The sequence below is a fragment of the Echiichthys vipera genome (genome assembly GCF_963691815.1).
Source record: "Echiichthys vipera genome assembly, chromosome: 11".
Lineage (NCBI taxonomy): Eukaryota > Metazoa > Chordata > Actinopteri > Perciformes > Trachinidae > Echiichthys > Echiichthys vipera.
In genome coordinates this window covers 11,166,458-11,190,569 of record NC_139836.1, presented here as the reverse complement: position 1 = coordinate 11,190,569, position 24,112 = coordinate 11,166,458, and the positions used below count along the sequence as shown (strand labels likewise).

Below are 24,112 nucleotides of genomic sequence, written 5' to 3'. Positions count from 1 at the left end.
CACAATCATTGTGTGTTATCACTAATATTGCACTGTTGGGATTTGAGAAGACATGTTGTGATGACTGCAGCTGCTTAAAATAGACTTGTCTGAGACATGACCCACAATAGAAGAGTAGCTGAAAAAGTTAGAAACACCATCATGACACCAAAATAAGGAACAACACCACGAGTCTACAGCCATTCTTGTGGCTCTGTGAGGACGTCATTAAGATGCATCATCTGGGCACCACCATTGTCTTTACAAAAGTTCATGGCAATTCATCCAATAGTTGATGAGATATTTTGGTCCAGACCACCGGTTGGTATGTCGACCAACAAACCTTTCCATCCACAGAGAACTTTAAACGAGCTGTCAGGACTTCTGTACAGTTGTGATGTCACAACTTCACTATATAGAGGTGGAAAGTGCCACAACAGTGTCGTTGCGGTCATTCCACAGCTGCAATGACGATGCAGAGACGCTGAGAGCACAGATGCAGAATACCCGGAAACGGTGACCCATCAAAGCAGACTGGGCTTTTTCAGTCTCGGGGCTTAAAGAGACAGGTGCTTAAGCGTTTCAGAGAACTACAAGCCTCTGAGGCAACGTGAGGGCCAGCGGCTAGCTGTCACTCAAGAGGCCACGCCCCTAATTATTCATAAACTTTAACCTCCAATAAAATAAAAACTAGCCTGTACACAAAAATTCACCAAGTGTTGTCATGGTGATTTGACCTAAACATACAGAGTAGAATGTTTTTTTGTACCAGGCCTTAAAGAGGTTTAATTATGCTCTGAAAACTGCCTATTTAACATGGGGGTCAATGAGAAAATGCTCTATTGTGAAGCCACTCGACAAAATGCAATTTTCGGCACTTCCGTATTGGATCGAACAGGAAGTCGCTGTGGTGGGGGCTTGGTTATAACTCCGTGGCTGTGGGTTTTGACCTGGAAATAGAATAAACCAGGAAGCATCAGTGCCGAAAACAATGTGAAAAAAACAACAACAATAGAGCATTACCTTTAAACCGAGGGAGGCAAGTAACATCACTACCAAGAACCCCCGGTTTCTGTAATAATTCTGTCCAAAAGTCGGCTGCTCGGGATTTGGACAAAGGCGAACCGGAAAAAAATCTATATTCCGACCAGCTGTATGTTGGCAGAGAGCCACCTACTGTAGAGGTAGAGTTACTCCCGTTATTTCCCCATTCAACCCCCTGTCATGTATACGTGAAGAAATTCAATAATCTGATTATTCCCTTAACCGGGGTAAGACCATTTTCGGGTTACTGATGTGCATGTAAACGCACTGACTTAAATGAGTCGCACTAGAGCATGATTGGCTTCCAAACTTGTTGTGATGTCACAAAATCATCAGATGAGCTCAGAGAAACTTTCTATCCTTAGCAGATGAATGTCAAAACAACCTTCCAGTGCCTGCATCATTCTGCACGGTGAAGCACAGACATCCAAGTGAAGTAACAATAAGCAAAACACATTTAGGAGTGTAGGGGGACTTTAATGTGACCCAATTAGCCCATCCATGGACAAAGGGAGGTAACGGCAAGTTGTTAATTAGCTCTCTTCAACAGCATCTCAGATTTGCATAGCAGCAGGAGGCACGCTTAATGACCACTGAGTAGCTCAGCCATCACTCACAGCTCCAATGGTCACAGCAATAAGAGGTATTCCCACCATTTACACAATGTTATTGGAGGACTTCTCCAATAAGCTGCCCTCCTGATGATTTCTATCAACAATGACAATTAATCAATATGTTCATCTAAGATGCTGATGGTAAGCTATTAGTTTGTCACTTTCTTTTCCTCTCACTCTGCTTCGTAATTCCAAACACTGTGGCTGCTGGTGCAGGAGGGATTAAGGAAGAAAGAGGACTGAAGAAAAGATTGGAGATGAAGAGGAACAATGACAGGTTGACGGATACCACAGCGCAAGGGCATTGAGTCCATCCAGTTCTCAGTCAAAAGGCCCATGAGACTGCTTGATGAGGTTCCTTTCAAATGTGGGATGCCTGAGCACTGGAAAATAAATTGGGCAATTGTAAATAGACTTATGTAGTAGGAGGAAAGAGACACACGGAGAGGGAGAAACAGTAGGGGGTATTTTGTGCCACTCTTGAAAAATGAGTCAAATTCTCCTTCCTCACCTCTTTATTTCTGCCCAACCTGTCAGCTCCACTGTTAACTGATGGCTTTACTGGTGGAGGCAGAGATGGGTGAGGAGAGAAAAACTGATGTAGAACTCTCCATTCACAGGTCAAACCTTTGCCTCAGATAAAAAAAAAGCCTTGTTAGTGCCTATTTTCAAAATGAAAGGAAGAGTTTCCCCGCCCTTGTTTAAAAAAAGATGGCTTCAGCAGTGGAAGTGAGACAGAAATAAAAAATAAAGAACGTCTGTGGAGATTAGAGTCTTCCACCCTCCCCTGTGTCTCTTTCAGAGCACTTGAATGCCTGAACCAATGCAGGAGACAGCATGAAGCAGTGGGGGGCGAGCTGCAGGGGGCCAGCCTTCAGTCTCTCTCTTGGTACAGATCTGTTCATATGAAGAAAAGTTATGAACTTTAATTATTCCAAATTCTGCAATAATGCACAGTACCATAGGAAAACAACATTCTATCTGCCTCTTTACTTCTTTTTTCTTTTCCTTGTTGTTTGCTTGTGATCACGTGTGTAAAACGAACCTGCAGAGAACCTTTAACCTGTAGAAAAAGTGTATTCCATCAATGTGTGTAAGTCACTCTTTATCAAAACATTTATGCTCCCTAATGCCAAGGCATTATCCTGTATTAAATACAAATAATAAACTGTTGCCATTTTTATGCCATTGTGACTCAAATCATGACATTTTCTCAGACCCAGATATGCTTCTAATGCATTTCCACATGCATATTTTATATATAAGAAAGACACATTTCCCTTTACATCTACCCTTCTTGTAAAAGTGAGTGGCAGGTGACAAATACAGCCACCAGTTATAGGGCTTGTCCAAGTGTCCTTGAGCAAGACAGGAGCCCAGCTCATACAGCATCTCTGTGGTAGAAAGTAACAAAGTAGTTCCTCAAGTTGGATCACTTGGGTATTGTCATTTTATGCAGCTTTATGATTTAACATAAAAAAAATGGTAATACAAGCAGGCTACCGCAAAAATGTAGGCTACTTGAATAAGTTTCTTTCCACCACTGAACACTTCTTCCACTGTATGGAGGCTTTGTGCGCCTGTGTGTTTCATGCGCGTCTCCTCCCGCACATGTCATACCACAGCCACTGAGGGGCGTTGTTACTGCGGTCTGACAGCTCCTCGCATTGGACCCAGTCTGAGCAAGTTGAGCGCAGGGCAGGCAGGCAGGCAGGCAGCGCTGCAGTTTGATGGGCGGAGGAAGGCAGGGCCCAAAGGCACTGCGGCCAGGAAGCGACTCGAATTACACTGGGGGTGCTTGGGGGGGATGACACCCACTGGAGTGAAGGAGGAGGGCAGTGTGTGGAGACGTAAGGAGGAGAAAAAAACCTAGTAAACCTGACAAAGCGTCTGAGAAACAGTGCGAGGACTGTCGGACGGAAGAAGAGAAAGAGACCCCAAAGACGCTCCTTACAGCAGGGGGAACGCACACTGATGGATTTTATGACATTTTGCATCGGACACCTATCCTCTTGTACCGTTTAATGCCCGTTCCACCTCCTTAGTAGCTGCAAACTTTCTATTTAGTTGACAAGTGCGCTGCTCGGGAACACTGGACATGTTTTGCGCCCTAGAAGAAACTTGGTGACGGGGAGGAAAGTTTCGGAGGGACAGCGGTGTGGTTTTGCCAAGCTGTTTATGAAGGATAATGCGCGTTAACTCGGATTTCTTTGCATGGCATTGGACTACGCTGCCAGTCGGGTGTGGAATATATCCTCTGATCTGAGTTGATGCCGGTTGATTGTGGAATAGTAAGCTGAAAAAAAAGGCAGCGCCTCGCAGATTCTTTTTGGTGCATTGTGGAGTTGGAGACATTCCTCCCTCTGGATTCAGCTCATGCTCTCTCCTCCCTTATCTGTGCATGCCAAAACAGAGATCTCCACGATTTTATTCCTCCCTGGTAAGTATTTGCTGTTTATGTCCAAAGCTTTCTCACAATCTCATCCGTCAAGATTTCCACTGTCACGAGAAATAGACCGTGGTTGCACGTATGCTTTGCTTTTTGTCTCGGGTTTGCACTCATTTTTTTTCTAGACGGCTGAATGAAAAAAGTCTTTGAAAGTTGAATTTACAGTTTTCTAAACAAGAATTCATGTTTGAGACTTTTCTGTAAATGATGCAAAGTTTGACATCTTCTTAAATCCAACAAAAACAATACAAATACTACTATATGTATATGTTATTGTCTACCACCCGTCGTCAAAGTGAAGTCACTGAAATACATTCTTGTTTATTTCAGAAGACGAGCACCTTGCATCATCACGTCAGGGCCCATTAACAAGTGTCCTGGTTATTTATTACTTTGCTTAATTTTCTACATTGCATTTATGGTGCCAATTATCCCGTGACCGCAGTTGTTTTTTCACTGCTTGGTGCCGGAGCCCTAAATCACTGAGCAGCTCCAAATGAGCCCCCATTGTGGAAAAAGCCAACTGATTTGAATTTCAATAGGAATTCAGTCATTGCCAAGAAATGTCATTCAAAGCCCGGTATAAATGAAGACTGTGGTCATGTATGGAGCAAAGTCCCTCATGGGTCCAAATGTCATCTCGTCAGCAACATGCTAAAAAAGGTTTTTTTTTAATGAGCAGCACATTATATCATTCCTACAAAGCATTTTGTCTTTAGTTGTGTGTCTTTTTAGATTTGTTTTGATCAGATTTTGTCTTTTTACCCATTCAGTTCTTCGAGTGTGGTTCTATTTGATAGCTGCAGAATAAGCCAGTGTTTCGTTTTTGTTGGTTATTTATTTCGTTTTTATTGTACTCTACACACTTTTAAATGATTTAAAGGAATGGAGTTTTCTGGGTAATTCTGTTCAAGACAGCGGTCAGCTCAGTGGTCGATTGCTGCACTGACCATTAGTAATTCATACCTCTAAGCTGTATCTATGCAGAATGATTCGCCTTGATTGTAAAATCAAAGCTTTGCTCATCTCTAATAAAGATAGATAAATCAAGATGAACGTTTTCATGGCTGCCCCTCTAAAAGTAGAACTACTTGTGTCTTTTCGGGTAAAAACCAATCGATACATCCAGCTGGGACAGAAGGAGCGCATGGAAGCGTGACTTCTGCAAACCTCCAGAGACACTTCAGCATGGTTGGACCGCATATGTCTGGCTAAACCGATCGGTGTGTCTGTGTGTGTGTCTGTGTGTGTGTCTGTCTGTGTGTGTGTGTGTCCAATATTGCCATTTTGCATTTCATTTAAAGCCTTGCTCGTTTCATAATCAATTCACTCAAATGCAATAAGAGTCTTGATACAATTAACACCCGGGCAACAGGTTTAGCGCATCTGTTGCATACTATGTCCAACAAAATGAAATCGGTGCCACAATGCCTGATAACGCTGTCCACCCTGTGGCCAGGGATATTTTCAAACCATAGAACAGATCTTATTCATAATTAAGTGGTAAAAAAATAGAAGCAGTGTGGTAAAATTTTTTTGTGTGAAATTGCATTTTAATAACCTTGTTAAAAGGCTGATCTTTGAGCTGTATTGCTGTAGTGTGACTCAGGGAGACATCAAACTGGTTTGACTGGGCACTTTACAGAGCTCTTAATTGGTTACTCTAATACATATTTCAATGCTATAATTATAGATGAGAGGTAAAGATGGATGCAGGTTGGTTGTGTGTTGACTGCTGGTGCCTCACAGCTCTGGTATGTCTGTGGCATGGCTTGTTTGACAGCATTTTGAAACACCGTGTCTCTATTGCTTTCTCTCTCCTCATTGTTCAGTCGCACTTTGTTAAAAATAAAAGTAAGGAGGAAAAATGGTGCAGAAACAAGCTCTTTGAAATAATTCCACAATAACAAAATTAAATTGTTTCCCCCCTTCTCTCCGCCTTTGTGTTCACTCTTCTTCTACCCCTTCAATCATCACTCCGCCACCACCTTCCCCTGAACCTTCTCTCTCCATCTCTCTGTATTTTTCTCTCATTCTCCTCTCAGCCCAGGTGATTGGTTAAATTCCACTGAGTGACAGACCGACCCGGCAGCAGTTGATGGTTGGGCGGACCCCCTCAGATGGGATCAGTGTCCAGGGGGAGGTGGAGAAGGGGGGTATGGGGAGCGCTTGCCCCCACTAACGGGATGGCCTCTTGGACCTGGCTGATGGCCGCTGTCCTGCTGTCCCTACTGACCGTCAGCGTGGCCCGGCCGCCCCTCACCGCCACCAAGGAGGAGGAGGCCACTCTGGAACCTGAAGGTAAGCAGCGGGGTTGGGCTGGAACAGAAAAGAAGACTGTTTGTTTGCTTTGTTTTTAGAGGGCAGGTGTAGATCTGTCAAGTTTGACTTGACTCAGTGTTTTGGTTGTTTCCTATCCTTTCCTCAGAATTCCTCTCCTCGTTTCGCTTAAACGTTAATGGATTAGAATCCACGATTGGCCTCCAGGTTAATTGTTTCATCCATTTGAAGTAGTTAGATGTTTCCTTTGACACTTACAAGTTAGGATTAGAAATTTCTTGCAGGGGAAATGTTTTTTGGCTGCAGTATTATCGTCATTAATGTCTAACAAGTATTACGAACGGAGTTCATGTAAGATTTTTGGGGGAGTAAAATAAGTGAAAGGGAAACAACTCACCTTAGCATGGCGAGCCTGTTGTTTTCCTCACTGTGAGGCATGTGATTCACACTTTTTTGTATTATTTCCCTTGCCGATGTCTGTGGTAGTTCAGGGTATACTCAAGTGTTAAAGGCAGGTTTCAGACCCTGTGTGGGAGGAGGGGGGAAGGCTATGAAGGAGGGTGGGTCAGTGTTTATGCTGGCATTTCTCTCCTGCCCTACTTGCCTGGAAAGAAGCACAAAGTTTCTCTGAATCACGATTGCCCACGCTCCGTTTTCTGTAAACGTTTGTGAATTAAAATGTTTTTCATTGGCAAAAAAAGAACTTCTGAGGAATCTTTTGTTAGGCCTTTTTTTGTGTGGTCTTTTTTATTTTTTATTTTCCTTTGAGGCTTCTCTATTTTCTGTCTCCAGTCTGGTCAGAGACTAGCTAATTAGAGTTGTTGTGATGGATGGCAACTCACATTCCAAAGCCTTTTGTTCCAGGGCTTTAATCAGCATGCTAATTGTAAGTTGGGCCAACAACAGAGCATCACTTTTTTTAAGCCACCTCCCCCATTTCTCTCTCTCCCTCTCTCGCTCTACTACACACACACACACACACACACCCACACCCACACCCACACCCAAACACACACACACACACACACACACACACACACACACACACACACACACACACACACACACACACACACACACACACACACACACACACACACACACATACACATACACATACACACACACACACACACACACTCTATACCTTGCTTTGCCCTTTTCCCCAGAGGTCAGGTATCTACCTAGATGAGAGGCTGCCGGAGCTCTCCTCTCCTACAGTCTCATGTTTTTGTTGTTCTGTCACAGACTGTTTGGCTCCAAGCCTGTGGGTTCAGAGCCCCACATGGCCCGGATGCTACGCTACATGGCCACAGAGAGGACAGAGAGAGTTCTTCAGAGTTATACAATCCTCCGGGAAAGGTCTAAGAGGATTTGTGCATATTTGACTTCTCCTTTAGATGGAGAGATTACAGAGCACCGGGCTGCGGTGAAGTCATGTGACTGGAGATTAAGTGGCTAGACCTGGAGGTCACATGATGAGGGGATCAACGGGGAACAGAGAACCTGGCCTCTTTATCTGATCCCAAGTCAGTTTCCCTGCTGCACATGGCAAACTTTGATTGTAGAACCCCAGCTGTGTGTGATTGAACCTGTGCGTTCACTGCTCCTGATGGGCTGCGCTGGTGTCACCTGTAGGGCGTAGATGTCAGGGAGACAGATTGGCTGGTCTCGTCTTCTACACCCACCCCTCTTTCTGCCCTGCAGCCTGGGTCACACCGCTGCCTGTGTGTGGGAGCAGTAATTGCTGTAGATTCATCAGATTGCATATCAATGTTGTCTCTATAGAGCCCACGCCTGCACCTTTGGTGGCCTTGCTAGTTTGTTTACCTGTGGCTGCTGTAACAGTAGAAGTAGAGTGAGCGCGCTTGTTAAGGCCTCCACAACAGACCTATTGTTATCCCTGTAACCACTTCAGTATCTATGGGAGTGTTTACCATGTCCAGGTCCTCTCTGCTTGCACAGTGATTAAAATACTCTGACTGAGCTGAATAAAAATGGTACCACACAAGGTATGTGTGTTTAACATTCTCTGCTCTCTGGTCTGTTCAGGCCCCTCTTTGCATGTAACATGAAATAAATGTGGCACCAGGCGCATTTGAACAAAGGCTTAATGTGAGTGCAGCTGACAAAAGTCAGCTCTGAAATGCTCCGAGCAGCAAGGAGGCAAACCTTTAAAAGAGTTATGTGGTTAAATAAATAAAGGCTACATTATGTCTGAAGTCATAAAAGAAAGGATGCATGCTTGTCAAGTTTTATTTCTTGAAGGATGTCTTGGCTCAGTGGGAACATAATTGCTCTTTTGGTACATTTCTGTATGTATTTGCTGCCTGATTTTCTACTCTTAATCAAGTTTTCACCGACACGCTGTGCCTTATTTAATAAGATACACATACAGATACAGTATTTAACACAACAACAGCCATGATAATTATAGAATGCTAATTAAGATCATAGTTTTCAGTGGACTGCTGGTAGTTTTATGTGAAGGTGAGAGATGTAAAGAAGTCGCAGGCGTATCTGTAACACTGTGCTATCTCCACAGTAGGAGCAGGGTGGTAAAAGTATAAAAGAGTCAGCTGGTGTGTGTGTGTGTGTGACTTTGGAGATGGCAATGGAACTGAACTCTAAACAAACGTGTGTCGGGCAGTGGTGTGACCGGGAGGAGCGAATATACAGCCTTCACACAATGACTTTTATTAGCCTGCCGTTGGCCGGTGTTAATCTTGAAGGTTTGAGTGTGTTGGTGGTTGTATTTTTTGTGTGTGTGTGTGTGTGTGTGTGTGTGTGTGTTGTATTTACCTGATGTGCCAGAAAATACCTGCCACTCCAGCGCTCGATCTCACACCTGTGTGATAAGAGGCTGGGAAGAGCTGCTACCTGTGCCTCAGGTCTCAGTAGACTGTCCGGTGTACGGCAGGAGGCAGAGAGGAAAGTGAGCCAGCATGGATAGAGTGTATGATGAGAGGAGGAAAAACACTGACAAACACTGATTAAAATATAATATACAGTATGTAGTTTAAAAAACTAGACTCTGGCACAAAAATAATGATGCAATTTCCTAAATAGTTGTGGTGCTTAGGATGATGAATTCTTTTTTTGATGTTGTACACGGCTCTGAACCTCCTGTGAACTCACTTTTTGCCCCTTATAATGCAAATGTGTACATTAGAGCTAAAACAATAATAATCTGTTCTATTTTTCAAGTAAGGAATAGTTTTAAAAAATGATTCCAGCTTCTTCAATGTGAGAATTTGCTGCTGTTTTTTTTTTTTTATTGTTAATCCCTGGAAGTCGTGTAGGAAGTAGAGGGGAAACTCTTCTCTGAGGGTCACCAGAGCTTCAACCTCAGAAGATTTTTAGATAAGGGTAGCCAGTGGGTTAAAAGGGGTCGGATGGGGTTCGGGGTATGCCTTGATGAGGGGTGAAGGGGTGAACCAACTGGAGGGGCTGTTACCATGGACGCCAGCAGGAGCCAGTTCATTGAGCTGCCTCCTTTGTCATAATAAAAAAAAGCTAAGGAGGGATTTAAATGTGAAAAGACACTGACATCAGAAAAGAGGGAGACACAAAAAAGGGGAGAAAAGTCCTGGGATTTGACTGCGTGAGGAGGATACAGAGGCAAGAGGAGAGGAAGAAAGGAGGGATAAGAAGGGCAGCAGAGATAATGTGATTTGGTTGTGTGTGTGTGTGTGTGTATGTGTGTGTGTGTGTGTGTGCGTGCATGTCTGCATCCATGCTGCGTATGTGCCTTTGAGATGGCAGTCATTACATTTAGTTCGCCTGTCCTGATGTGTAGAACACAACAGGGAGGAGAAGTGAGGACAGATATGCAGCTGAATCTCCCTCTCTGCAGAGGTATATTCATCAGATCATATACCTATCTTAAACTCCGCCACACCACTTTGCCAACATCCCAGAAAGAAAGACATATGGGCAAGTAGACGTCAAGGAGACGTTGTCGGTGGGAATTGCTTGCTGCATTTTGTCGCAGACATTGAGGCTGCAAGACTAATTATTGTCAGCCAAGACGGTGCGAATGAGGATGAAGTGATGGCGAGGAGTGGTCAGCCCGATTCTGTCACACCTGTAATAGCTGTCAGAGAAAGAGAGAAATGTGTTTACAAATGGAGGTGTGCTTCAGGAGAGAAGAGGCAAAATGATAGTGATGATGGAGGGAGGGGAGGGGAGGGGAACGCAGGGAAAAAAGCTGTTTTATAGAAATCGAGCAAAAGTGTGAGTGGGTGTGTGTGTGTGTGTGTGAGCTACAGATAGGCTCCCGCCCCCTCCTGTGGTGCAGAGGAGGACGAAACTTTGCAGAGATGAAAAATCTGCAGTGAAGTGTTTCAACTCCTCAACTCAGCATGCATCCCTGGACCCTTGTAAACTCATCAAGTGGAGCAAGGTGTGTGTGTGTGTGAGTGTGTCTCTGGGCCTGTATCTCCTGGTGTGCCTGATGCATGCATTTAATAAAGTGCAAACCATGGTGCAAGCTCTGTATCATCATTTTCTCAGCGTGTACAAGGGTTCTTTAGGTAGTTGCTGCATTCACTGTGTGTGTGTGTGTCTGTGTGTGTCTGTGTGTGTCTGTGTGTGTGTGTGTGTGTGTGTATGTGTGTGTGTGTGTGTTTTATGTGACACAGGTTCCCATGAACAATCGGGCATGCTGGAGGTGTCAACAGGTTTGGGAAGGGTCAGGGTTAGGTCAGCAGGGTCAGCGAGGTAGGAGCAGGGAGTGGAGACGTGTGTGTGTGTGTGTGTGGGGGGGGGGGGGGGTGCAAGGCTGAAAGGAAGGTAAAAGAGGGAAAATTAAGGAGCAGGAGCAGCAGGGGGAGGAGCTGATGGAGGGGGACAGATGGAGATAAGAAAATGATGAAGGCAGAAGTAACACGTGCATGCTTACTTTAGTCAGATGCACCATTTGGAGAGATTCCTTGTAACCCCCCCCCCCCCCCCACGTCTCCATCTTCCACAGACTCTGCGTTGTAGTTTAAGACAAGATTTATGAGTATGATCTTTTTATGAAGCATCTCAATGACCTCCCTTTCTCTTCAATGTGCTGACAAACAGTGCAGTCGGTGTGTGTGTGTGTGTGTGTGTGTGTGTGTGTGTGTAAGCTCCAGGTGTTGTGTTGCTACGTCAGCCTCATTGCGGGGCCTACCATCTTGAAACTGTCCATACTCGCTTCCCAGCAGATATTTTGTTACCTTGTAGTAACGAGTTACGACATCTCTAAGCCTCTAAAATCCTAAATTGAACAGTACAGAAAAAAACTGAAGCCAGTAATAATATCAAAGTAACGGCAGTGGCTCCCAGTGTGGAAAACCATGTCGTAAAAGGTAGTGAAGACAGCTCCCATCAATCAGTGCAGGAGCTCCACCTCTTATCAGACCACACACTTAGTCCTGGGTGGGGAAGGAGGGGTTAATTATTATTATCTCCGGATCGAAGGAAATGGGGAGAGAAAAAAAAGACAATACAGGAACTGTACCTGTGTGTGTGTCTACTTGCCCAGGGGGAATGTTTAGAGCCTTGCACACATACCTTAACTGCTGACTTGTGGCGGAGTGACTTTCCCTTCCTGTCGAGGCTAGAGTGTGTGTGTATGCATTTCATTTAACACACACGTAGGGCACATAAAGGGCGTGGAATGTTGTTGAAAAGGTGTATTGAGGTACAGGAAAGGCTGGGAGTGCCACTGGCTCTATAATTACACCTATCAGCCTTCAGTCATATGAAATATACCTCCATCGCTGACTTTTTAGTATGCCCCCCCCCCCAGTCTCTTTTAAATCCCTCTTTTATGCCCTTTTCCTTCAGTTCCCTCTGAAGAAAAAACACAAACACACAGTTCTGGACATTTTTGCACTGCAATAAAAACAACTTGGAATTTCCTCCAGTTTTTTTCTCATTGTGGATGGTTGCAAAGATACAGGCGTTTGAGCTGAGCGAGTGAGCCAACGAATGCATGAATGCGTGTGTGTGTTAAAATGGTGACTGAATCGGCTTCAGTATATACTGTATGGCAGAAGCCGGGATGGATTTCAGGCAGGTTTCCCCTCTTTTGCTCAACATTCAGTCACAGTCTAGAGTTAATGCATAAAATCCGTCCTGATGTGGAAGTGCAGTCGAAGCTACGGACTCACCGAATTCCCTTTTATATACCGGACATTCACCTCGTTCTCCCCGTGATGTTGTACAAGTCAGAGGACACGATGTACACACATGCACTCACAGGCAGACTTGGATTTAGTCCCAGAAGTGAAGGTTTTATGCACTTTGGAGTAGACAGGAGTCTCTTGCTCTCTGCTTTGGCCGGTACATCCCATGCAGTGGTTGTAGATCCTCCATGGCCGTGTTATGAAAGAGAATGAAGAAGACAGATTGAAAACAGGGGAGTCAGGCTACAGCCAGGTCAAGGTTTTCGAAGCCTAGGCGCAGAGTCAAAACCAAAGGAATGCCAAAAAAAGAGAGCGCACCCCCCACCCCCTCTTCTCCCTTCCCTTGCCTGACAACTGCTTCCACCCCAGGTCTTTCTGGCTGCTTTTCTTTTCTGATGGACATACGTTGTGGGGTTTTATCACCTTTTTTAGGCTGCAGAGATCAGTCTGCACTGCTCCTGCTCACCTACACATTGGCTGCTTGGCACCTATACTAAAAGGGACGGGTGGTGATGGGTGATGTGATGTTCAATTCTCACCTGATCTCAAAGCATCGACCGTTTGTTCTCTACACATGCTGCTATGGCCGTTACTGCATGAATCTATAAAAGCCAGTCACGCTGCACACTTCATAACAGAAATGTGATATTTTCTAAAGGCTCCATTTAAATTGACCGACTGGGAGTTCGTGGTAACATGTTGGTGTGATGTTTGTTTTGGGTTTTTTTTGGGCCTTTTTCTGTATTGCTCCTCCTGCATAAGTTGATTTAAGTGCATCCATTGGGGGTTATATGGTGTTTTTGTTTCTTACACTGGCTTGTTTCTTCCTCTCCCACCTCTCTTTCCTCCTTCTTCTGCACCCTCTTCCTCTTCCAATCTGTCCTTTGCCCCCTTCAACACCCCCATTCGCTCCGCAGAGGCATCAAACAAATACCAAATTTCTAAGCCCACGGTGTGCTCAGTGCACCCGGGGGAGTTGCTGAAGCTGAGCTGCCCTCTGCCGCCAACGGGGACCATCACCTGGACCAAAGACGGCAGCTCTCTGGGCACCAACAACCGCACGGTGATAGAGCAGGAGGTGCTGCAGATCCGTGATGCCACGCCCAAGGATTCAGGCCTGTACACCTGCACCAGCATGGGCAAAGACACGGTCTGCTTCATAGTGAATGTCACAGGTGAGTCAGGGAAGAGACAGGTCAGGATGGGACAGGGAGTTTGGAGATTTAAGGTTGGACTGCAGAGTCCAGGAAGTGGCCATGGAGCAGATATAATCAGGCATTACCAGCCTGAATTTTGTTCTTCCTGAATGGCTCTAGGCTTTTGTGTGTGTGTATGTGTGCACAACTACAGTAGCATACAAAAAATTTATCAAAAAAGTGCCCCGATCTGGCATTTTCTTTACAATGTTGTGTGTGTAAAGTTGCGAGAAACTGACTGCATGAACATTTTTGCATGCGTTACTGTACGTGTGTATGCGGGTTGCGAAAGGGTGGCAGTAACCGTGGTTACTCTGTGCAGATGCCATCTCATCGGGGGATGATGAGGACGATACAGAGCGATCGGAGGACACTGGGGCGGACGGAGAGCAGATAAGTGAGTATGGGTGGAACGAAAAGGGGGATGAAAGAGTTTATGATGCGCTACCCTTCCTCAGCAACTCCCATATATTAGGCACACTTGAGCAAGACACATTTAGCAAGAGTAGAAGCCTGTTGGTGCACTGATCTGACCCTGTTGTCTCTCCACTATCACTCCACTATCACTGTGAAATGTTTTTTTTTTATAGTGACCTCAACCCTCACTGCCCCTAGCAGGAGAATTGGGAAATGAAAGCAAAGAAAAGTAAAGTAAAGTAAAGTAAAGAAAAAGTGTAAAGATAAAGTTTAAAGAAGAGATGCGGATATGTCTCACAGAAGATGCAAATTTTGGACATGGCAAAAAACAACAAGAAAAACAACACTTTTAGTAGCATATTTCCCCATATCCATCCATCTCCACCCTGGAGAGGATGCCAGTCTATCGAAGGGCACATAGAGACAAACAGAGACAGACAACCATTCACACTCACATTCACACCTACGGGCAATTTAGAGTCATCAATTAACCTAACACGTGCATGTCTTCGGACTGTGGGAGGAAGCCGGAGAACCCAGAGAGAACCCACGCAGACACGGGGAGAACATGCAAACTCCACACAGAAGGATTTTTACCAGGAACCCTCTTGCTGTGAGGCGACCACCTGCTAACCACCACTTCACCGTGCCGCCCATCTTTCCCCATCTCTCCCCATATCTCCCCATATTATATGGAGCCATGCCCTGTTCTAAAACAATATTGAGCTGTCCCTAACAGCATGTCAAAACTTAAATCTGGAATGCTGATTTTGATAGCTAAACACGTACAAACACTTGATCCCTAAGTGAAATATCTACTTTGTCTGTGTTTATTAGCACGGTTCAGACTGTGTGATAATGACTAAGGCAAGAGAGATCCGGATGAGACAGCTGTTATCAATGCCAAAAGTCATATCATCTCTGCCCTGCGCCCATGTCTTTGCTATTCTATACCTTAGCATTCCTGTCTAAGCCTAAACTGTGACGTTTTGGAGTGTGTGTGTGTGTGTGTGCGTGTGTGTGTGCGTGTGTGCGTGTGTGCGTGTGTGCGTGTGTGTGTGTGTGTGCGTGTGTGCGTGTGTGTGTGTGTGTGTGTGTGTGTGTGTGTGTGTGTGTGTGTGTGTGTGTGTGTGTGTGTGTGTGTGTGTGTGTGTGTGTGTGTGTGTGTGTGTGTGTGTGTGTGTGTGTGTGTGTGTGTGTGTGTGTGTGTGTGTGTGTGTGTGTGTGTGTGTGTGTGTGTGTGTGTGTGTGTGTCTCCAGGGAATACAGAGATTCCTGACATTCCTTTAGTGTCCCTCAGGTAGTCAGGCCTCATGGAGCCAGCCAGCCTGCCAGTCAGCTGGGCTCATCCATTATGAAAGACAGCCCATCTGGACCCAATTACGCACCTGATGTGTGTGTGTGTGTGTGTGTGTGTGAAAAGAGAAAGTTTTTACCCAAGTTTATCTTTGCGTTGATGAGTATGTGGGGCAGTAATGCAGTTAGCCATGTGCACATATGCATGCGTTCACGACACATACGCTCACTAATGTAAAGATGAGGGCTTCCACATCTTGTTAAAATTCTCCACATGCATTGCGCCTCACTGTGAGTCCTCCTCCTCCACTTTTGGGCTGACTGAAATTGCCTGAAATCCATTAAATATGGGGGAAAAGGGGGGAACTCAGCAGGAAAAAAATGGGGGAGAGGGAAAAGATCCAACCATTCTGGTGGTAATAAGCTGCTTGAAAACAAAGGGAAAGCTGTTCTGGCAGTACAGTTGCATTTTCTCACTGTGTGTTTCTGAAAATTCAAAACCGAGATTATTATTAAAAGAAAGGGGGAAGAAGAGGAGAGGGAAAATGCACGAGAGGGGAGGGGGGAGTGGTGGGCTTTGTGGGTGTTGTTGGACCAGTACCAGCACTTCTCTGAGCATGGCGTGGAGCCTCGGCTGAGGCGCTGAGGAGGACTGGAGTGAGGGAGGAGGGGAACGAGAGCGGGGATTGCGCGGTATAGCTTTATATTTGTGGCTTTTCTTTTTTTTCTTTTTCTGGAGCACTCCGAATGGATTGGGCATCAGGCCACTGCAAAACAGAGCATTTTGATTTGACTTTGTATGTAGAAGATTGAACGATGAAAGCCAGTCCAGAGTGTTTGTCCATCGTCAGATGTGGGTGGTGTTATTGGAGGAGACATGGAAGAACCTTGACAGGGATCCGTGAGGGAAGATATGTTTAGGGAACGGGTGAGGGTGAGGGGGTGGAGAAGGATAACACTGATGTCATGATGAAGTTAAAGAGGCATGTGGAGCTTAGCTTACTGCGCTTAGTCTCTGTCCTGTTGACGTATTTGCTCATTATTGTTTATGTCATCATTCATCGCCTTCGTGCCTCCCCCAGTGAAAGCTGCACAGCAAGGTTTTCATGGAAGAATAGATTGCACCAGCATAATTAAAGTCTCAAAGTTAAGACTGAAATATAAAGCTTGCAGCTAAAGCACTCGTGCACGGCCCAAAGAAAACAGGTTTTATACTGGTAATGAATAAATATTAGATCTTCACTAATGTCCTGTTGTATGCTGTCAAGGGTACTGAAGTGAAAACATCTATTCAAAAAATTAAACTGTATTTGAATGTATTTGACTTTAATTCAAAAATAAAGTCATAGTATGTTGAAAAAAAAGAAAGAAAAATGTTATTATATGATGACGATGAAGTCAGAATTTCTGTTTTATGGAAATAAAGTTGCATGGTTACAAGTAAAAAGTTTTGACAAAAACATTTTAAAGGCCCTGGAAAACCTATTCACTCAATTGGTTTCTTACAAACGGTAATGGCTCCTTCATGGACATGACATTTTCTGCCAAAGTTTGAACAGTTTTGGCTGTTTCACAAGAGTGATTTCAGTAGTTTTATTTTGTCTGAGCTCAACTCAGTTGTTTGATGTGTGTGGGACTCAAATGGAAAAAAGTTAATGTCACATTATTTTGTAAACCAATCAGCATTTAGAAATTCTTGATTTTAAATTTTTCACTAAAAACATTTTTTTGTCATTTGTTGGTGGAGAACATTCTCCTTCTCCTAAATTCTTTGGATTAGCTAAATAATGTATTGGCACAAAGCTGAAAACAAGGGCGTTTCTCATAGGAGAGGACCAATACTCTTTCTGTAGTCTCAAACTTGTTTCCCCCAACAGTGACCCTCAGTTGCGTTGTTCAGCTTGCATGCATGGTAAAGAGGAGGATATTGCAGCTTAATGAGAAATCATTTCAACGTTGAAATACTACTTTGGGTGACCGATGGATTTAGCTCTCCGGAACTTAGAGAGGAATATGACTCATAGCGCAGGAGTTCGATAACCTCAGTTCACCCCGGGCCAGCTTAGGATAAACAGCCGTGAGTGGGGATCCGGATGCACAGGGCTTTGGGGGAGGCGGGGGATCCTGGAGTCCACAGCAGTTGGGCCAGCGAGAGTTTGGCTTCATCTGGAGAGAGGTCTGGGGGTCGTCTTGTTTGAAGTGCTGCCCCTCCGGACGGAGAGCATGGGAAACAGCGCCACTCACCTTTCATGTCCTAACCTCATCTTCCAACCCGGCTGCCAGTTCGGGGTCAGAGGTCGTTACGGAGAGAGACAGCCTCGCAATGGGCCAGTCTCCACCTAATCTCTCTGTCTGAACGGATGGTGGTGACAGGGAGAGTGAATGAAAAGAAATGTAGGGGACTGAGTGAGAGGTGAAGATGCAGGAGGAGAAGCACAGATAGTGAGAGTGAGAAAGAAGGAGAAGAAAGGGGAATGACTAATTATAGTTTGAGCACTTAGTGTATGCATCCATTCAGGAAGGAAGAGCCCTGTTTACTGACTTTACTATCCAAGTATGTGAAACTTTTCCGGTTGTGCGTGCCACAGAAAATGATGGGAGGTGTCTGATAGTATGCCGATTGGACAGGCTGGAAAGAGAGTGGAGGGAATATTCTCCCGGGATGTAAACTTATATTTGAGGGTCATACTAAAGTCAGTGGCGGTCTTATCTGTGGGTATTCCCTCTGTTGCTTGTACTCCTGCTGTATGTAGAGGAAGTGATGGTGTGGAAGATTTGGTTGTTGTTTGACTTAGAGTTTTTCTTTCCCTCTGAGCCCCATCTGCTTAGGCAATCACACTCCCAGGTGCAGAGAGAAAGGGCGGGTGGAGGGCTCGGAGGAAAATCCAGCTGACTGAGAGCATAAATTGGGAGAAAATAGGGAACCGCAGTATGGACAAAACACAAGGAAAGTGACAGATTTCAGTAGGAGAAATGGTAACACTTGGCCATTGATAAATTCTGGACAAAAGTGTGCGTTGAGAACTCTGAAATCCTTCGTTAAACGTGTCAGTCATTTTATCCCCTGATAATGATTTAGAAACGGTGATAAGCATCCTTGACTCTGCCGTCCATATCTAGCCAAGTGACAGGCAGATAAACAGGAGAGCTATGGTAATTGGAGGAAGTGGAGGGAGAAAAAAGCTGGTAAGTGGAATGAGATGAAATTGAATGTGATGGTCTAGTTACCCTCTTGGCAACGCCCAGGCACATTCTACCCTCAGAGCTGATGTTTTTCCCCCTTCTGCAACACCCTGCAGAGCCTGCAGGGAAAGTGTGTGTTTTTATTTAACTGTGTGAGTGTGGAGCTCTGAGTTGTGTTATGCAAACGGCAGCTCAGTCAGTGTTGGCAAGGAGGAGGACGAGGAGGGGGGGGGGGGGGGGGGGTCTCTGGGAGTGTTAGGAATGGTTCAGGTTTGGCTCCTCTGCAGTCACGCTTCCATGTATATCTGTCTTAGCCAGTCCAAGGTCCTGCAGCCAAACTGTTAATGCTGAGGACATGATTAGGAAATCTCACCCTGACTGAACACCAACTGTTTTCTGGTTGTAGGCGCTCCGTATTGGACCTCGTCAGCAAAGATGGAGAAGAAACTGCATGCGGTGCCAGCTGCCAACACAGTCAAGTTCCGCTGTGCTGCAGGAGGCAACCCCCGGCCTAAGCTGCGCTGGCTTAAAAACAGCAGGCCTTTCCGCCAAGAGGACCGCATGGGAGGGTATAAGGTAGGATAAACAGTAATACATCATACTTTTTATTACAAATGTCAACTCACTGCCTTCTCTTGCTTTTTTACTGCTTTCTGTGCTCGAGCACTTCTGGCCGTTTGGCAAATGTATTTACAAAGGACGTCAAGCCTCCTTTTTCCAATCATTCTCCGGCTCTCCTTTCACCCCTTTTCCACCCTTCACTGGAGAGACGGGAGGAGAGTAGACAGAGGAAACGAGGGCAGGGTTTCTGGTGTGAAATTGGAATTGCTCATCCGTGCGCCTCCTCTCACCAGGATGCTTTGCAGAGCCTCTCACTGTAACTCGAAATGGTTCTTTACCCCCAACAATTAGAAACTTAATCCCGGGACTTAAGGGTTAAATGCCCCCAGACAGTAACGTATAGAGAAGGTAGGTAGCGTCAGGGTTGAATTCAGTTGAGAATGCTGAGGTAACTCAATCAGGGAGAACAGGTCCCACTGGCTTTGGTAGAATGTGATTCTAGCATTCTGTTGTTATGAAATGTGATTTACAAACACCATTGCGGAGCTGGTTAAAGTTTAAACTGAAGGGTATGGGCTGTGTAGCTAGACATGCACTGCATCAGTGCATGTTCTAATACTTGGCAGGAGGACCATAATTATGATATGTATGTATGATGTTATTTCATAAATGAGTATGACTTTCTATACTATGCTTCCTTGTGAAACTGTCTCTCGCCCTAGTCCCGTATTGGGAATTTAACAGTGTGAGTTGATTTATATGTGCTGGAAATACCTGATTCTGTATGTCATGGGAAAGTAAACCTAATGTGGTTGTGTTTTATTTCCTCCCTTTACAAAAAAGATCCTGAAATCAGCTACAAGGAGTCTTAATGTGAAGAATTCCTCCCCTGTGACGGAGTCTATTTGTACTGCAGTTTAGTTATTTTGCTCCTGAATTCCTCCCTGTCTCTCTAAACAAATACCATTTACTGTATATGCTAGATCTGTACTGATAAGAGTGGAATAACAGTTCAATCAGACAGTTATAAAAATGACTTTATGAAAAGATCCAGTGGTGCTGAACGAGTCCTTGGTTCCTGGTTAATGACTGAAGGTTTATGAGGAAACACATCTCCCTGCCAGGAAAGTTTAGGAGCTGATTATGTTGGTGTAGCTGCTAACGTTGTTACAGCGTAGGCAAAAAAAGAAAACAGCCACGACGTGACGGAAATGATGCAGTCAGGCTGTCAGATCCACCGCGGGCAGCTCCTTTCTCTCTTTTTGTCAACAAATATCGGACAAAAGCCGTACCTGAGCCCAGCCCTGTAGCATAATCTCTCCATTGTGTGAATTGGCCTGCACAAGCAGCAGCTACAGTCTGACTTCAGCGTGCAGACGGAAACACTATTGTTAACTCACACCTGTGGATTCCACACAGGGGTGAGACTATTTTTGCAAATAAATTATGAATAACTGTGTGTTTGAAACGGCTTACACTCGCAGGGTGGGGTTTAACACCTGAAATAACAGACTGACACAAAGGGATGATTTATCAACTCTGTCAATGGTATCCTATTCCGTTTTATCCACTTGCGTCCCCAAACATCTGAAGGCAAAATTTTTAAAAATAAATTAAGATTTTTTTTTTCCAGCAGTTGATGTTATTTGCAGAAATAAAGGAAATATTCTGATGTTCTAGAGTCATTCTGGTGGAATCAATCTGTCATCAGCCTTAATATTGTTTTCCACCTCTCGTCTTTCAGTCTTCCAACCAAATCCCCTCCCCTTTTTTTTACTTCATCTTTCTCACTATTAATGTCACCTGCATTTCTCTGCATGTGCATGTTTATTGCAGTGTGCATCACTGTGTTTGTTTAACAAGAAACCCCTGCCTTTTTTCGTACCAAGGTGCGTAGCCAGCACTGGACCCTGATCATGGAGAGCGTGGTACCATCGGATAAGGGCAACTACACCTGTCTGGTGGAGAATGAGTTTGGAGCCATCAATCACACCTACACCCTGGACGTAGTAGGTCAGTACCATGATACAAGACACAGGCAGTACACCTGTGAGGTTAACAAAGGTGGAGTGGAGGGATGGAAGGAGAGGTGGAGGTGGAGGAAAGTGAGGCAAGCGTAAAGAGTTCTCACAGAGAGAATAGTGTCTGTGTGTGTGTGTGTGTGTGTGTGCTGTTTGATTGCCCGGCCCAGGTGCACTCAGGATGGTGCAGGTCAAGGAGCGCTGCCAAATGTGTGGATATATAATTTGGCTCTTATATTATATATATATATATATATATATATATATATATATATATATATATATACAGTATATATATATTGTAGTTTTATAAGAAATTGTACTTGTTTTAATCTTAGTCATATTTATTTCTAAAGGTTGATTTAAATGACCAAAGCAAAAGCTTTTCACTTGGATTTCTTTTTATTTAAGACATATTCCCACAGAAAACTGCTGACAGTGAAGTCTGTGAAATACCTTGAAATAGTTTCTGGAAAAAACACAGATTGTTGTCAACTTTTTAAATGCAATTTTCCACGATCTAAGCCCCCATGCCTTGGCTAATAAAACAGAAACGATCTGCAAGGCTCAATACCACAATAGGTAAGTGGAAAGATATGTTTTTGTGTGTTTTGGATGAACTGACCCTTTAAGGTCAGCTAAGGTATGATGGAGACTAAAACCGTTTGAGGATGATCGTTTAGTGTCTGGACACAGAGTGCTGGCCTCAGCGCAATTACAGCGAGTTCAGACCCAACTCAGTCAACCCCTCACTATGACCTTTGGAGCACAGAAAGCAAAGAGTGTTTTTCTGCTCAGTTTGCAGAATCAATAGACAGTGGGGACAACAAGGGGGGTGGGACAAAGATAGTAGATCAACGTGTGTTTGTGTGAGACCGTAGAGCAACTTTGATTTTAGGTTGATGCTCTCCTTTGGCCTTACTCGAACCCCAATACAAGCAATCAGTACACATCAAAGTTTATCTGACACAGTTATTCTTCCAAAGACTGGTCAATAATCCACAGATAACCTGGACACACATGCAGCCGCAACACTTTGATTTTCTGGTGTGTATGTAGACTTGTTCTCTCACTGTCACCATTGTCCTGAGCAGACCTACTGTAATTGCACACTTCTGTTTTTATTAGTCTCCATGGTAATAAGGAAAATTATTTTCATTATATCAGATGGAGATTGAATACTTGAGGGTTTTGCAAAATGGGGCACATGCACACAAACACGTGAAGGTCCACACATGCACTAGCATGCTCCCCAACTCTGGCCCCCTGCTCGGCTCCCCTCTGCAGTTAGCTAAAGCTCTCCTTCAGACTGCATATTTCTGGTTTTTGTTCTGTTTTATTGCAGAGCAGTAAACCCCCTCTACGTCTGGCTCCACAGCCACTGCCCCCTGCAACCTCTTGCTTCATTTTCCTCTATTATAGTGGGGTGGACAGAGGGATGAGAGGGGGAGAAAGAGAAAAGGAGGGGAAACAGAGACAGAAAACGCTGTTCTTATCAGTCTCCTTTTTTACCCAATTGACCTACAGGATCAGCTATTAAAACCAAGAGGAACAAGCCCTTTCTGGTTCAAACTGGCCTCTGGAGAAAGGGCCGCAGTGGGACATCCACCAGCAGACACACATGACAAGTACACACAAATGAGGAGTCAAAACAGACGTCGGCTCTTTCAATCAGAACTGTGGCGCCCAGTGGCCATGCGGCAGGTTGTTGGTACCCCATGCCATCCTGTACCATGCCGGGCTCTCTTCTTGTGCCTCTATCCCTCCCTGACCCTTAGGGCCCTGTGTGCCAAGTCGCCAGGTTACCCAGAGTTCACCGGTCTCGCATGGGACACCATGGAATGCCCCTGGTTCATCTCCACACGCTTCTTTCTGCCTCTATCCCACCGCCGCTGCCATCAAATTTCTCCACTAATGACTAAATTGACAAATGGATTCAGTTTTGAAACGGCTCACTACATACTTGCCACAGCAAAACATAAAAAAGAACAGCAGGGTCTGCTCTTTCATTTCATTTGACACATTCAGTGGTGGAAGAAGTATTCAGATCCTTTACTTAAAGTTTCCATGTTATGCCCATTTTTCAGGTTCATACTATTTTGTGTTTCTACTAAAACTTGTTTACGTGCTTTAATGTTAAAAAAAAACAACAACTTTTTTTTTACTGTGTCTGAATATACCTGTATTCACCCTCAGACTGAAACACTCCGTTCAAGTGCCTTTCTCTTTAAGACCCCCTCCCGAAAAAGCCCAGTCTGCTCTGATTGGTCAGGATATATACTACGTATATACTGCTTGAGGTGGAGTTAGTTTCAACTACTTTATATACAGTTAGCTAGTTTAGTCCAGTGGTTCCCAAGCCCAACCGAGGGGTCAGGCCCCTCCAAAGGTAAACAAAATATATCTGAGGGGTTGTGAGAAGATTAATGGGGGAGGAAAGAAGAAAAACAAAGTTCTGACACAAATCTGTTTTTATTTTTTTTTGGAGATTTCTCTAATATTTGCTTTTTGGTGAATAATTGGATAATTTGACCTCTTTAAAAACTGAGGTTATTGAAACCATTTAAGTTCAATGGCGTCACAAACCAAAATGAACTAGTAACTCTAGAAGGCATAAAGTAGCAAATGAAGTACAAGTAGCTAAATCCTGTGCTTAAGCTTGAGTAAGTGTACTTTGCTACATTCCGCCACCTGTTAGCTTTTTCTATCACCAGACGGACACGACGACATGGCTACGTTTTTTTAAATCCTTCTTTTACTATTTTGTTTCTCGTCATCCTTCATGTCTTTCCCTGCTTAAGTGGAGCTTTCTTGTGTGAGGTGGATGGGCCATAAATGAGCTTCTCTGCCCACAAACACAAACGTTTATTGTTTTGGGATTTCTCCATAATAATGATGTGGACTATTTTAT

The 24,112-nt window shown here is 44.5% G+C and overlaps 1 protein-coding gene across 2 annotated transcripts in view; it reads left to right on the top strand.

Annotated features, from left to right (window-relative positions):
• Window positions 1-3,414: 3,414 nt before the first annotated feature.
• The window catches only part of fgfr2 (fibroblast growth factor receptor 2), a 39,759-nt gene continuing 19,061 nt past the window's right edge, over window positions 3,415-24,112 (top strand). For both annotated transcript variants that reach the window (XM_083923003.1, XM_083923004.1), the window contains exons 1-6: window positions 3,415-4,077; window positions 6,132-6,387; window positions 13,445-13,702; window positions 14,046-14,120; window positions 19,026-19,195; window positions 21,070-21,193. In XM_083923003.1, the coding sequence (XP_083779129.1) occupies window positions 6,207-6,387; window positions 13,445-13,702; window positions 14,046-14,120; window positions 19,026-19,195; window positions 21,070-21,193 (808 nt within the window). In that variant the 5' untranslated portion in view covers window positions 3,415-4,077; window positions 6,132-6,206. The remainder of the gene's footprint in view (window positions 4,078-6,131; window positions 6,388-13,444; window positions 13,703-14,045; window positions 14,121-19,025; window positions 19,196-21,069; window positions 21,194-24,112) is intronic.